This window comes from Gastrolobium bilobum, unplaced genomic scaffold, assembly GCF_033153095.1.
Source record: "Gastrolobium bilobum isolate Gb01-03AN ecotype WA unplaced genomic scaffold, APGP_CSIRO_Gbil_v1 utg21970, whole genome shotgun sequence".
NCBI classification, from domain to species: domain Eukaryota; kingdom Viridiplantae; phylum Streptophyta; class Magnoliopsida; order Fabales; family Fabaceae; genus Gastrolobium; species Gastrolobium bilobum.
This window is the reverse complement of record NW_026899280.1, coordinates 41,413-57,031: the sequence shown is the minus strand read 5'-3', so window position 1 is coordinate 57,031 and position 15,619 is coordinate 41,413. Positions and strand designations below refer to the sequence as shown.

At 35.9% G+C, this 15,619-nt stretch overlaps 1 protein-coding gene across 3 annotated transcripts; it reads right to left on the bottom strand.

The window, feature by feature from the left end:
• Positions 1–403: 403 nt before the first annotated feature.
• LOC133289144 (uncharacterized) lies at positions 404–14,692 on the bottom strand. Of its 3 annotated transcripts, none has more exons than XM_061487012.1 (8): positions 14,542–14,692; positions 13,448–13,676; positions 13,222–13,356; positions 12,552–12,774; positions 11,698–11,884; positions 10,962–11,146; positions 8,875–9,012; positions 404–618 (listed from the first exon to the last, which is right to left on the bottom strand). In XM_061487012.1, exons 1-8 carry the CDS (start codon positions 14,639–14,641, stop codon positions 490–492), a joined length of 1,326 nt encoding a protein of 441 aa, XP_061342996.1. In that variant the 5' UTR covers positions 14,642–14,692; the 3' UTR covers positions 404–489. The 3 variants fall into 3 exon arrangements, with proteins under 3 accessions (XP_061342996.1, XP_061342997.1, XP_061342998.1); XM_061487013.1 differs by having other exon boundaries at positions 13,448–13,673; XM_061487014.1 differs by having other exon boundaries at positions 13,448–13,687; positions 14,542–14,681.
• Positions 14,693–15,619: the final 927 nt, after the last annotated feature.

Sequence of the window (15,619 nt, the reverse complement as noted above, 5' to 3'; positions counted from 1 at the left end):
CATGTATGGGTTATTATCCCAAGGCTAGGTTGTTGTCTTGGAGTGAAATTTTTTCTCTTGTTTGTTATTAGTGTAATTGTCTGTTAATCTGTATCTAGTTTCTTTATATCAAATTGAGGTTCCATCAGTCTCTCTCTCATTCTTTCTCTTCAATCTTCTCTTTTTTTCCTAATTCTCCCTTCCTTCTAATTTATGTTGCTACAGTTTCATTTTGATTTCATCCAAACATACATGCAATGTTGTGGTTGACCATTTGGCTTTGCTAAGGACCACGGCATATATGGCTAGAGGAGCCATCCTTCTCTATTTCCAAATGGACAGCTTTCGATTTCAATGATGAACCAATTCAAATTGACGATATATATATATTAAAAGAAAAACTATTTTTATTTTTTCTTCTGTGACTGATATAAAGAAATTTTGTAAAGCTGCGTCCAAATGCAGAATAAGATGGAAGAAATAAAGTGAATGAACATCCAAGTCCAATATTCATGAAACTCTTAATAGAATGTTGGATAGGTATGCGCCTTCTGGATATGATGGATCAATAGGATGATCACAAGCTGCTCCAGCCTGTCTTAGAACAGTGATTTTCCTCCCTGCCATAGATGCTGCACCCTGATAAAATGAAACAATGGTTACATTTCATTAACTTAGAATTGGCAGGTTAGTCTTATAAGTAAAATATATATTCAATAAGCATTTGGCAAGGCCTTAACAGCATAATAATTGTGCGCAGATAAATGTTTAAAGGTCAAAAACATTCATATCACACTGAATTGAAGTGGTGATGGGGGGTTCCTCAAATTGTAGGAGTCTAAAACAACTACTTCGCATTAAACCTAGAATAGCAAGAGTAGGGACGACGGCAATCTTTGTGCCCAACCTTTTAGTCACAAACCAATGACCTTTTAGTCACAAAGATTGTAAGAGTGTAAAAAAGGAAAAACATATGAACCACCAAACCAAATTGAACCACTCTATAAATATTCAAACCGTTTGAAAAGTTTATTGAAACTAGCGCTTTTTTTGTTTTTAATTAAAAAAAGGTTCAGTAACCGACCCTATTTTGATTTTAATACAATTCGGTGGACCACGTAGGACTGAACAGTATATATATATATATATGGAAGGCAAAAGCCCAAAAACAAATATTACATACACACGTTTGACATCAACCTTCGGTCTTCAGTGAGTAAAACACTAAGACCGGAGGGAATATTATAAAAAATATGTAATCCTAAAGAAGATTGAAGTCCATATTTAGCCATCCAATGTGCACAAACATTTTGAGCTCGAGGGAGATATGCATAGCAGACATTCCAATCCCTTTGCACCAGTTACGAATATTTGCCAAGGTAATATTCTCCCTATGATTATGTTGTTTCTGATCCATTATAGAGAGAGCAGTTGTGGAGTCACCTTCAACAATAATATGACGGATTCCTAAACTCCATGCTACTTCCAAACCTTTAAGAATACCCAAGATTTCAGCCTCTAGAGGGTTACAATACAGATAGGAAAATGAGAAGCCTCCAATCCAATTACCAAGATCATCTCTTAAAATACCACCACTTGTTGCACGATGTAATGAATGCAAGGACGCTCCATCAAGATTCAACTTACACCATCCTTTTTGGGAAGCTTGCCAAATATAAGATTTATTGGTTTTCATGAGGCATGAATATCAGCAATATAATCAGAGATGATATTAACAGCATTCATTGCCTAGATAGGAAAATGAGAAGCCTCCAATCCAATTACCAAGATCATCTCTTAAAATACCACCACTTGTTGCACGATGTAATGAATGCAAGGACGCTCCATCAAGATTCAACTTACACCATCCTTTTTGGGAAGCTTGCCAAATATAAGATTTATTGGTTTTCATGAGGCATGAATATCAGCAATATAATCAGAGATGATATTAACAGCATTCATTGCCTAGATACTTGAAACTACTATCATGAACAAATTGGTTTTTCCAATACCATAAGAACCACCAGGATGTGAAGAATATATCACGCCAGTCACCATGGGATGCCACTTGCATAAAACCTTCCAAATTAATTTTCAACCAATGAGTAGGACTTCAGTCAAAGAAGGTTGAAGCAGAATGATTACCTATCCATTGTATCCACAATATCTTCGCATGAGTGCAGTCACGTGATAAATGGATAATAGTCTCCACCTTGTATGGACAAAATGGGCAGAAAGCATTTGATGAACCCCATTTACTAGTAAGATTGTTAGTAGGAAGTCGTTGAAGCAAAGTCTTCCACATGAAAATCTTAATTCTTTCAAGACCTTTCCAATTCCATAGCTTCTTCCAATGAAAAGGGGATTCATCATCAAGGCAGTCCATGAGACTACACATATGCCACCTTAACTAGAGAGGATGATTTATGGTTATTCACTGTAAAGAACCAATTCATCCCAGAAGCTTAAGCTGGTGGGTGAGGGCTTTTTAATGGTTTTATATATCTTAACACGCCCTCTCACACGAGAGCCCACTGGGCTTGAAGGGTGGACAATGCACAGGCCCACCTACCTGTGCGAACAAAGAAATTCCACTTGAAAGAAAGTGGGGGGCGGCGAGGATCGAACCCGGAACACAAGGCTCTGATACCATGTAAAGAACCAATTCAACCCAAAAGCTTAAGCTGGTGGGTGAGGGCTTTTTAATGGTTTTATATATCTTAACATTCACCCATATCAGTTTATCTTCTCATGCTTCTTCATTTGGAGTATGTGATGTACAAATAAGGGAACAAATATCTGTTGGTAAGTATTTTTTTATATATTATAATTCCATTGACCATTACTCTGCATTGCACAATAAGAGATGGGGATACCTATATCATCTGAAGGAGGATTATGGACTGCAACTGTGAGTAAGTTGTATTTTGCCAAAAGCCAATTACAATCCCAAAATTTAACTGTATGACCATTTCTCACTTCCCATTTTAATCCCCTGAGAAAGCCACCAACATTTACCAAGACTTTTCCAGAGATTGGAGTCATATGATTTCACAACAATGCCATTTAATATAACCTTTCGAGAGAAAGCCAATTACGTTGCAAACGTTCAACTTCATCACAAATAGTGACGGGAATCAACCCATTTTGCATATGAAATGCTGGAATGGATGATAATACTGATTTAGCCAACATAACTCGACCTGCAAAGGAGAGACAATGATGGCTCAATCCTTGAAGGCGTTGCTTAACTCGGTCTAAGATACCAGTGTAGTGAGATTTAAGAGTTCGATCATGTTTAACGATTGATCCTAAATATTTTCCCATGTTTTTTGTTTGCCGAAAATGAAAAATGATGAGAATCTCATGAACTTGCTGTTCTGCAACATTAGGTGAGAAAAACCATTGTGTTTTTTCCTTATTGACTCATTGTCCTGACATTGCACTGAATTGCTCTAAACAGCCCATAACGACACCAGCTGGATGCTTCGTAGCTTCTATAAATAATAACAAATCATTTTTTAAAAAGTAAGAGCGAAATTTTAGGTCCATTCTCCCAATTTGGAAAAGTCTCCAACTACCCATATTCACCTAGTCAGCAATGAGATGAGATGACTTTTCAATGCAGAGAACAAAATTATATGGAGATAAAGGATCTCCTTAGCGTATACCTCTAGTTGATGTTATGCTGGAAGATTTTGAGCCATTAATGAGGATTCTGAATGTAGGTGACGTTATGGATGCCATCATTAGTTCAATCATCCAATGTGGAAGATCAATTTCCATTAAGGTACTACGAATGAAGCTCCAATTAAGGCGGTCATATGCTTTTTCCAGATCTATCTTGATGGCCATATAACCAGTTTTCCCTTTAAGCTTCCGCATAGAATGAATGATCTCTTAAGTTACAATAATATTGTCTTGTATTTGACGTCCAAGAACAAAACTGACTTGAAAGGGAGAGACCAATATATCCATCAGTGGCTTCAAACGGTTTACTATTGCCCTTATACAAAACAGTGCATAAAGATATGAGACGATATTGAGATATAAATTCTGGTCTTGAAATTTTTGGAATGAGTACAACAAGTGTACTATTAATCTTTTCAATTGACGAAGGATTGACCACAATGTTTTGTATATCCTTACATACCTGATCTCCTATAAGGTCCCAATTTGTTTGAAAAAATATTGTTGTATAGCCATCATCTCCGGGGGCTTTTGATCCATTCATATCAAAAAAAGCTTGTTTGATCTGCAAAAAGGTGATAGGTTGATTAAGACTAGTTATGAGTTCTGATTCAAGAACTGGCCAGCAAGTATTTGTTTGATACCAAGGTCGAATGTTATTCTCTTCCATGAATAATTTGGAAAAGAAATCAGTGATCAAATGTTCCAGAGTATCAGGGTCTCTAATCCAATGCCCCATTGTATCCTTCAACTCAGCAATCTTGTTTCGTCTTCTTCTGATCAAAGTCTTAGTATGATAATAGCGGGTATTTCTGTCACCATCTGTTAGCTATTTGGTTCTAGATTTATCATACCAGAGATGTTCTTCATAAGCCAAAACTTCATCCAGTTCCTTACGAAGTCTTTTCCACTAAATGATATTTATGATGTTCAGCCATTGATCGTTAGATGCCATTAATACGAATCAGAAGTCTATTTTTCTTGATAGCTATTGATATGAACCTCACCAAGAATAGTGAGATCCAAGACCAATTTAGTTAGGATCCTTTTTATAATCAGGAATTTAAACAAGAAATAAAGAACCTTGACCCGTTATCTATGAAAGATAAGAACCAAAGGTATAAAGAAGGATAAAGACGCCACACTCAAGAAAGAAGAAGGTGAGCGATAAGTCTGGTTTGAACGCCACAGGAACAAGCTCAAAGTAATAAGTTCAGAGTTCTAGATAAGAACCGAAGAGAAGAAACCTCTCTATTGATATTATAACTTCAAAGTCTGATTACAAGAGTTGTATCCTCAATAGGTGTTGTCTCCTTATTCATATCAGCTATAGAAGCATAAAGGTCGATCTTGCCATGTAGTATCTGTGTCAAACACAGAGATTAAAATGGGGCTATGATCACTATGGATTCTAGGTAGAATACTAGTATAACCATCTTCAAAAAGGTTTCTCCACTCTATATTAGAAGAAGCCCTATCTAACTTCTTATAAACACGGCCTAGATTCTTAAGTTTAGGACCTCTCCAAGTAAATCTGGCTCCATATCCTTCAATATCAAGAAGTTCACAATCTTTCATAATTAATAATAGAGGCTGGCAATGACGAAAATAAACTGGGCTACCTCCACTTTTTTCTGAAGCATGGGCAATGTCATTCAAATCTCCAGTAACAATCCATGGACCAGAAACAGTTTGTTTAATTCTTCGAAGGACAGTCCATAAACTCAGATGTTCGTTTGCACAAGGACATGCAAAAACAAAAGTACACCAAAAAGCTTGTTTCTCATGAAAGGTTATATTAAAATGGATAAATTGTGGGGACTCCTCGAAAACAGTAATTTGAGTGTCAATACTATTCCAAAGTAACCATAATCCTCCTGAAAATCCATGAGCATCTTCGATAATAAAATCAATGAAACCCAATCTACGAGCAATGGAGATACTCTTTTTTCAACTGATTCTAGGTTCAAAAAGAGCAGCAACATCTACTTTATGCTTTCTTACAATACTTGTAAAAGTACCTTTAAATTGTGGCTTTAATGCGCCACGACAATTCCATGCTAATATAGACATTAATAATAGGTATTAGAACCAGGTTTACGGGATTCCTGTAACCCTTTGCATTCCTGGTCTTCAACATCATTTTGGTCGGGAGAATCTACTTCCATATTTTTGGTGTTAATAGAAGCAGACTGGAAATCCTGTTTCTGGTTACTTAGTACATCTATATCAGAAGTAAGAAAAACCTGAGAACTTGGGTCAGGGGCTTTGGGATGATTAACTCCATTATCATCATATGAAGCATCAACATTGCACTCCTACTGATTAGACGTTGGTCCATTAATAGGAGCACTATCAATATGCATGTCATTAGCATTATAGTATGCTTTTATACTCCCACATAAACGTTTCTATTTATTGGTGTAAGGTTGTGACTAGTAAAGTCATTCTTCTTTGGAAATACACTCCACCTGATTGGTTTGTTATATTTGCATGGTCATGTGATGTCCCAATTAACTCGTATTTGTCTGTTCCTTCAATAAGGATGGCCTTTTCTTTCTTAGTCTTCAAGTGTTGATTTGAAGCTTTTTCTTCTGAAGTCTTCATCTCTTGTTGAGGGATAATGGCATCACACTAACCGTCAGCAATAATTGCACCATCTTTGGAGGCAGCTAGCACATGGAAAGGATTTTGCTGACGTGGCAACTTTGTAGATAGAGAAGGGTTAGTTTTTTCCTTTCTACGTGGATAACCATCGGTAACTGTCTTATGGGCAGTAGTAACCATTGGGGATGCACCTCCAACCGTTGGGCGTTGTCTTCTGAGTTTCTGAACCACCATCCATGGCCTAAAAGCTTGATTGGTTGTCGGCTTCGGTGCCACAGTTGGGATAGATTCTGTTGATTCCTCATGAACATGCGTAGCATGATATGAACCTCACCAAGAATAGTGAGACTCAAGACCAATTTAATTAGGATCGTTTCTATAATCAAGAATTTAAACAAGAAATAAAGAACATTGACCTGTTATCTATGGAAGAAAAGAAACAAAGGTATAAAGAAGGATAAAGACGCCACAGTCAAAAAAGAAGAAAGTGAGTGATAAGTCTGGTTTGAACACAACAAGAACAAGCTTCTTGATAAGTCCAGAGTTCTAGATAAGAACCAAAGAGAAGAAACCTCTCTATTGATATCATAACTTCAAAGTCTGATTACAAGAGTTGTATCCTCCCTTATTTATACTTGGAACATCCCTCCAAGAATAGGAAAATACTAACAAATGAAAAGACACTAATTTAAAGTTGACAACTTGGAAAAATGAAAAGACTCTAATCAACCCACTAAACATTAATGACATTGCAAATGTTAATCAACCCCACTAAGCATTAATAACATTGAAAATGCTATCAGCCCCACTAAACATTAATGACATGGAAAATTGCTAATCATTTCACTCAACCTCCCTTGCAATGATGACATTAACTAAATTCTGATTATGAATAAATTTGCGCTTGAAGTCTTCATGATTAGCCCACATTTGCTGGATCAACCCACTAAGAGCTTTTTTAAACTTCTTGGCCCTTGACCTTGTGATTGGCCCATTTGGTAATTGTAATGGATCATTGAGTGTTGTCTCCTTGTTCATATCATAGCATCACTAATAGGAAAGTCTGGGCATTGATCTTTGTTATGACCGTATTTACCACAAGAAACATATAAGAAAAAGACACTCATATTCAATATGTTTGATGTTTCCCTCCAGCTTGTAACTTGGATGTAGTGGTTGAGTCAGATCAAGGTCAACACAAATGCGAGCATATCTTCCCCTTGTTTGAGCCATAGTGGTGTGATCAATGCATAAGGTTTTAACCAGTTGGTCCCCTACGGGATCGCAAAAAAGGTCCCTCGTAATTTCCATGGGTATGTTAGGGAGACGTATCCATGCTGCTATTTTCTTAATGGTATCAACATAAGGATTGAAGTCAGGTTCCCACCGTCACATAGAAAGGTAAATGACCTTGTATTATCCATGGCCCTCCATTAAGAGCAAATGCAAAGTCTTCTTTTGTAGAGAATTGCACAGAAAAATATTCATTTCCTATATCTGAAACTGTAATGACCCAGAAAGATTCTAACTTTCGTTTTTAAAAGTCACTCCAATATGTTTCCCAAGCAGTTTCACAATCAAAGCAGACATCCATGCTCTGCGCATTCTATGCGCAACCTTTTGGGTGCATGAAAAGAGAAGGAGTCCATCCTCTTTTATTATAAATTTGATGCCCCATTGGTTGGCTCCTTCTTCAGCGATTGGATCATTAGATGAAGTAACATCCTCATCTATTCCAAGATCTGCATCACAATCGTCTTCTCCATTATGTTCTAGAAGAATTTGACACCAAGATTTTTGCAGGACAACGGAATTTTCTTCCATCCATGAGTCCACACAAGGAGTCAAAGTTTCGTTATTAAAAAAGGATGCATTCCCTCCCTTATTCCTTTTAGTACTACGGTCAAGAAAATCATCCTCCTCCATTGTTTACACAGGGAATTCATCTTTGCAAGTGTTTCTAGTAATCACGGGAGTTACTACATTCGCTTCGTTCGCCATCTATTGTACTTTGGTCTTTTCCAACACAGAGACAATGCTCGGAACACTGAACTGTTTTTCTCTGTTTGCCCCAAAAGCATCCTACTAATACCTTAATCAATTAAATCCTTTTATCATTTCTTTTCACTAATCAATCTAATGAAGTTATTTGTGCAATGCATTGGAGATAAAATATCACTACTTCAACATAACTTGTATGAGTTCGCGACCCAAAGGTTGGCCAAATAGATTAATAAAGGGCAAACCTCGGTGCACAAGGCTCCCTGACTTGCAAGGAAAAGGGTAAGGGTCGATTGTACGTAGCCTTACCTTTGCATTTTTGCAAAGAAACCCTTGCATTTTTTGCAAAGAGGCTATTTCCCAGAATCAAACATGTGACCTTCCTGTCACAAGAAGCAACCTTACCGCTGCTCCAAGGCTTGCCCACAGACACTGATATTACATTAAATATTTTATTTTATTATTCAGAATTATCCACTGTTAAAGCAAGGAACAAATATGATTGTTAAACCTATGAATTGTAAATAATTCTTTATAGTAAAATAACGCCTGGGTGAAAAATCTCCGAAAAAAAATCTACAGCATATATGTTGATACCTGAAGGATACGCAGGAATATCCCACTTTGAGTCACAGCTCCAGAACATGAACATGTCATCAGAAGACCACCACTTTTTGTAAGTTGCATGGCAAATGAATTCAGATTTCGGTACATACCAGATGCACCATGTAGAACCTGTAACATAATGTTAATCCAATATTCAAAGATAGAAAGCTGGAAGCTGAAAATGAGCAGAAGCAACATTGATACTGCAAATCGCAAAATTCGGAGGCAATAATAGATACAAGAATTTGCAAGATGTAATCTCATGTAATTGCTTTTAGTTCCAAGTTAGTAGATGTAAAGTACTGGTTGCATAATTACATAGTACAAAACATTAAATATCTCATTGAGAATCGGGCTCATAAAATGTAACAAAAAACCTTGATCTTCCTTGTTCTCCAATCATATTTCCAATGCAGTAAGAATATATGTGTGTGCATCAAATATAGAAGCAAGCAATTTCCATTGATTACTGTTCATGAAAATCTACTACTCGCAAAAACGGGCGTGAAAAATGGAATAATCATACAAAACTTTTTATTTTAATAAAAGAATTTCATTAAGATGAAGAGAAAAAGTTACAAAGAGAAGGGAGGATAGGGAACCCTCCTAAACAAAAGAACAAAACAGAAAACAACCAAGCAAAAAGAGAAAAATCAATGGAGCAAGGCAGCCCAATTCCTTATCTGTTAGAGAAACCCTATTTAAAAAGACCATGTGCTTTGCACCAAATTGAAGCCAAACGCCTAATCTTATCCCAAATTGAATGTTGTACCACAGAAACCTCCTTAAAAACACGAGTTCTGCTCCAACCAAATGCACCAAACTGTGGTACAGATTGCACATTGCCACAAAAATTAAGCTTGTTTACTTCTACCAAAACCATGAAAGTTAATCATTAAGAATTGGTCCAGGGACCCAGGACAAACCCAACTTTCACTGAAAATTCCGAATAAGAAATCCATAAAGAAACTGCAGCTAAACAATGTAAGATCAGGTAAGGAACAGATTCTAAGCAAGCACCCCCATTACACATAGATCAGGGTAAGAGCATTATGCAGCCTGCGAACCTCCAAAATGATATTAGTATTAATTCAATTAAGTACCACAATCTAGATAAATGATCTGATACTAGAGGGAGATTTGAATTTCAACAAAGGTTTGTTAAGAAGAAACGTAGCCCTAATCAGTGATTGGAGAATTGCATAGAGAAGAAAGACAACAAAGGCATGGGAAGTCATAAGTAAAAGGGGAATCTCCTATGCAGTGGTCCTCCAAAATTTTAACACACGAGAGTCGTTACCAAACTTCAAGGAAAGTAAAGACTTAAAGGTAGCATAACCTTGAGAGGTAAATTTACAAGGAACAAAATGAGAGGCTCAGATAGCAAGTTGGCATCGCACCCATTTGGTTAAAAATCATACTTTGGATAAACTGATGCATGAAGATAAAGAAATATATTTGATCACTTCAAAATGAAAACATTTATAATGATAGTAACATATTCTGGCGAAAAATAGGGGTATACAAGTAGTACTAGACCAATTTATGTGAAACTTCTCAAGAACTGGATTCTAAAGCAACTCATTGAGAAGTGACAAAACTAACAATCAGAGTTTTTACATCATAGAAGCAATCTGTTGCACCCTGTGGAAACATGGAGACATGCTCAACCTCAAACAGACACAGTCAAGGACACACACGTACAAGGGCAATCACAGTGGCCAAATTTTAAATGTTAACAATAGACCATAGCTGGAAATACTACAAAATGAAAAACAAATAAATTAAAAAATAAATCATATCATAAACCAACAGCGAAGAATCCCAATTACTGGGAACTTATCATTTTGGTTAGATTTGGCAGGGAGTAATTCACATACAATTCAAGAAGTAGGATTAGCATATTCCTATGGCTGCAACCACAAGCATCTCATTCAATGAGAAAACCCAACCCAAGCTAAAAGGCCTAAAATAATTTTGCATCACTTTGGCCCCTAACTCTCTTCTTTAGTTAACTGAAGCCTCCAAGTGTCAAATTATATTGTAGCATAATTATATGTTTGCTTCCATATTGATACCTTTCTTGTTGGTGCCAGTTTAGGAGGATCAATGATGACAATATCCCAGGATTCATCTCTCAAGAGAGCACCCTTCATAAACTCAGTTGCATCTTCTCTCAAAAATGATATTCTTCCTGGATCAATGTTGTTATGTACAACATTTTCTTTAGCAAGCTCCAAAGCTGGCATTGATGTGTCAATACCTAAAAATAATTGTAAACATAATCAGAATAATTAAATCACTCTAGCAGTCACAACAAAAATATAATACAGATCAGTTAAACTATCCCTGTATGTATATATTTGTTTCCTGCAAAAAAAAATTGAAAAGATCAAGTTATAATGTAAAATCAAGAACATTCTCTATTAGCCACTGATAAATTTCAAAGCTACTTATGAAGTATTTCAAGCCAGGGAAAAGAAATTCGACTAATTCAAAATAATCCTATCAGCAGTGTTAGAGAAGAGTTAGTATGTCTTATTGGGCTGGGCCAATCACTTTTGTATTAGTCTTTATTTGACAGTATAAAGAGTAATGCTGGTGCCATTCATGGGGTCACAACAAAACACGAGCTCTGCAGGCCACTGGATGACTAATTGCCTTTTAGATAAATGGTCTGCAGTTAGCAGATGCTCAATAGTTGTGGACTCTTGAATAATAGGTTCAAATTTCTTGAATATCTACCACACTATAATGTCAACATAGACAATGATAATTAACAAAGAACAAGAGAATTAGCAACATATAACATACCAGTGACATTTACAGCACCTCCACGCACTGCATTTAGAGCAAAACCACCACTATAGCAACAAAGATCAAGAACCTTTCGGCCATCTGAAATTCTTGAAATAAACTGACGACTCTCACGCTGATCAGCATAGAATCCCGTCTTCTGGCCCTTCAGCGAAATTGAGTACACAATTCCATTTTCCATAATCTGCCAGAAGGGGATGACATTATTGACATGCCCCAAAAATCTCAAACTCGGTAAATATCATATCTTCGGGACTGTAATTCCAAAATCCTAATGAAGTTTTGATTGGGCAATTTTATTTGTAAACCCAACCCCCCCCCCCCCCCCCCCCCACAAAAAATAAAAAAAAGAAAGATGTTGAAGTGATTATGCAGGTCCTATCTTTTCAGATTTTAAATCTTGGAGACGTTAAAAACATATCTTACGGTGGAAAATATATATGTAATATGCATAACGTAAGAATAAGAGAACATTTAAGATTAAATTATTTTCATTCAAAATAGAAATTCCAGAGTGTGTTTTCAGTAAAGACATATCAGATACCACTTAATTAATTATGTCCAATTATAACCTCTCAAGATATATACATATTATAAGGTAGAAAGTTTAGTTCAGCTATTTTTCAAGTCTGTGGATCCTCTTATGAAGCACTTATCACTTATTGCTGCTATTTATATTGTGTGATATAACAAAGAAGAATTACATGAAGAACATAATAGGCTATTGTCTATTTATAATACCTGTTCTACTATCAAGCGCACTGTCACTCTGTCAGGCATACCTTTGTAGAAGTACATAAAAGAAAAATTTGAAATTTTGATGAACAGCATTTTAATGGATCATAACATACCTTTGTTCTTTCAGGACAAGTAGATGAATGAATTTCCTTCAAATCAGAAATATTAACTCCATCTTCCTTTAAAATATCAACAGATGGCCTCCAACTTATATGATTGATATAGTTGATTTTCCTGATGCATGCTTCTATCTCTGATTTGTACTTCTCAACCCAAGCAGCAGATGATGCTACTACAGCTACATCTCCAAAGACATCAATGATCAAGCCTGATAACCTGCAGGAAACCAGTAAAAGTCAATTCAAAATGATGGAAGCAACCTTCTAAGGAGGCATATCATTTTATATGAAGTTGTACAAGGAAAGACATTCAAATAAAAAAAAGATATACATCTGGTTTGTAACTTGTATCAGATATTAAAGTATAGAACCATAGGTAGAACAATGCATCAAGGACATTCTCGTTAACAACTTTCCAAGATAACAGCAATATAGTACATTAATTTACAATAAGATGTTTAGCCAAAATGATGAACGGTGTGGGCATGCATATATGTATTATTAAAGAGGTAGAAGGCATCATTGATGAAATAAAATATAATATATTGCATCCTTAACTCTAATACTCAAATAAACTAATCGCTTAGTGACATCCAGACATTGGTACATTTAAGTTGACAAACTGAAACATAAAGAAGGAAAGTTCAGCTGCTTCATCTCTTACCTGTCACCCTCACTATTGATTAGACGATATGCATTTGTATGGACTGAAGGAAGACCCAACCTTCTACGTAATTCAACAGCTGTGTCAATTCTTGTTTCAAGCAGTTTCTCCATGTTCAGTGCACATGATGCATCACTGTATCGTCAAGAATTAAAGTTCAGACGTCTGGTCAACCGTCAATGGGCTAAGCAGAAACAGCAAGGAATAAATAATCATATATATAAACCTGGTAGCTTCATCTTCGAGCTGCATAAGCCGAACACAGAACATAGAAACTGAGTTGTACAAGCCCCACCCTATTGGTTTCTCAGTCCCATCTGCTACCAGAACAATATCTCCAGTCTTAGGAGGTGGCCTCCCAATTATTCTATCAACAGCTCCACTGTACACCATTGGGTTTCCATCCTTAAAGAGTTGTGTCTTCCCCTTTTTTAGTACAACCTTTGCAACACCTACTAAACCCAAACTATTCATAAAATAATTCAGTGAGTCTTAAAGAATATGACTCTCCCATATATGACTGCTGACTTCAGAATTTATGCATAATGAAAACACACAGATGACACAGCCACTAGATTTGGTGCTTACAGAGTGTGTGTGTGTGTGTGTGTGTGTAGAGCACAAACAACTAATTTTGAAAATGAAAGCCACACTCCAAAACTATTGCCAATGACATATGACATTTTGCTTGAAAATTATTGGGCACAATAGCAGGGAAAACAATGGAGGTGTCAAACACATAATAAGCCTAGATCCAAAAACCAGAGTCAGGCTTTATCTAGTTGAATTAATCCATATGACCTCTTTCATCTCATGTAAAGTGATGTTTAATCAGTAATCACTTTTACAAAATTTCCATATGTCTAATGACTCTCGAGCTTAAAAGTCCAAAACAATTGTTATTCTTTTGGAACTATGATTATCAAATTTACTATTAGAATCAGTCCAAAACAACCTGCACATCAAAAGTTGTTATTTTGAACATTTGGTAATAGAATCAGTCTACCATTCAAAGCCCATGTCATCTATGCATTCCCAAACTCAATCAGAATCCAACAAGCCATACAGCTTTTTCTATCTTTGCCTTCTTCACCTAACTTCCTCTTCTTTTTATAGCTAATACACCTATAAATCTCAAACATGGCATTCCAATCCTAAAGAGGAGGAACTGAAAAACACTCAATTAACTATATAATCCAATAGACTATATACCCAAAAAGTTTCAGCTAAAATCAAACAGCATTAGAAAATGGGATGTCATTTTCTACCGTAGTTAACTTTTTGTGTGTGTGTGTACACAAACACAAAAGTAATAGAAACCTTTGGGTTTATGGTAAGCAATTTCTTGAAGGGTGGTTGTAGTAGCTGGCAAAGAACAAACTGAAAGGGACTTCATTAGAAGCGTAGGAAGGTGCTTCATTTCTTTATCCCTCGAGTGCGCCAGTGCGCCTTCACTCTATGAGATAATAAGGGCAAGGTTCGGTTGTGCTTTACCTTGGACTAATTAATGTTAACTTAATTAATAATTTTATATCTTGTACATATAAAATTACATAGACAAAATTTATATTTTTTTTTACTCTATTCTCTTCGCATGATCTTTCACATACTTTTATATGTATGCAGAAAATAAAATTATCTCTTACATAAAAAAACATTAATCCCAATAACTATATTACCCAATCGAACAAAAAATTTCAAGTAAAATCACTAAAAAGAATAGTTTTGAGACATGTTATCTATATTTACATATTTGAATATAAAAATGAAATTCAAAAATATAAAATTGTAAATGTGTATTATTTTTCAATTTTAACTCATTTTAATCAATTCTAAATATCTTACACTTTCATTATAGTTTTTATTCTCTTTGAAAAAACTTTATAATTATAAGATTCTTTATTTTCATTTTTATTTTCTTGGAAAATATGTGAAGATAAGAGGTACAGTTAATGTGCCTTGGAGTATAGTCACTATTATGTGGCGTGTATGCTAAATATATGATGTATTCTATGCTAAAGTAACGCCCGATCGCTTGCAAGATCAAGGACTGTCCCCACAAACTAAAACTAGACTTTTCAGTGTGCTTTGTCCTCACTCACACATTTTCTGCGAAAACTTCTGAGGAGGTCATCCATCCCTGAATTTCTACAAGTTAAGCACGCTTACCTATGGAGTTTTTCCGTTCCAGACAACCAAAAAGTAGATGCATTTTGTTAGTATAAGTAGTACTAATTAATTCTTATAAGTTATCCCCAACTGTACCGTCCTATACCAGCACACTCTCTGCAATCCCTCTCTTTCGGTTGTTGATTCGATTCATTCATATACCCTCCAGCTGCAAGATTTGGCATGAGCCACTCATGACCAATGAATGTCCCCACAAATTAACACGAGA

Excerpts from the sequence above, each read along its gene's own strand:
- LOC133289144 (XM_061487012.1), bottom strand. The coding sequence starts at position 14,641 with ATGAAGCACCTTCCTACGCTTCTAATGAAGTCCCTTTCAGTTTGTTCT. Across the intron at positions 11,885-12,551 it reads CTTGTCCTGAAAGAACAAAG|ATTATGGAAAATGGAATTGT; the intron begins GTATGTTATGAT and ends CCCTTCTGGCAG. Across the intron at positions 11,147-11,697 it reads AGGTGCTGTAAATGTCACTG|GTATTGACACATCAATGCCA; the intron begins GTATGTTATATG and ends AATTATTTTTAG.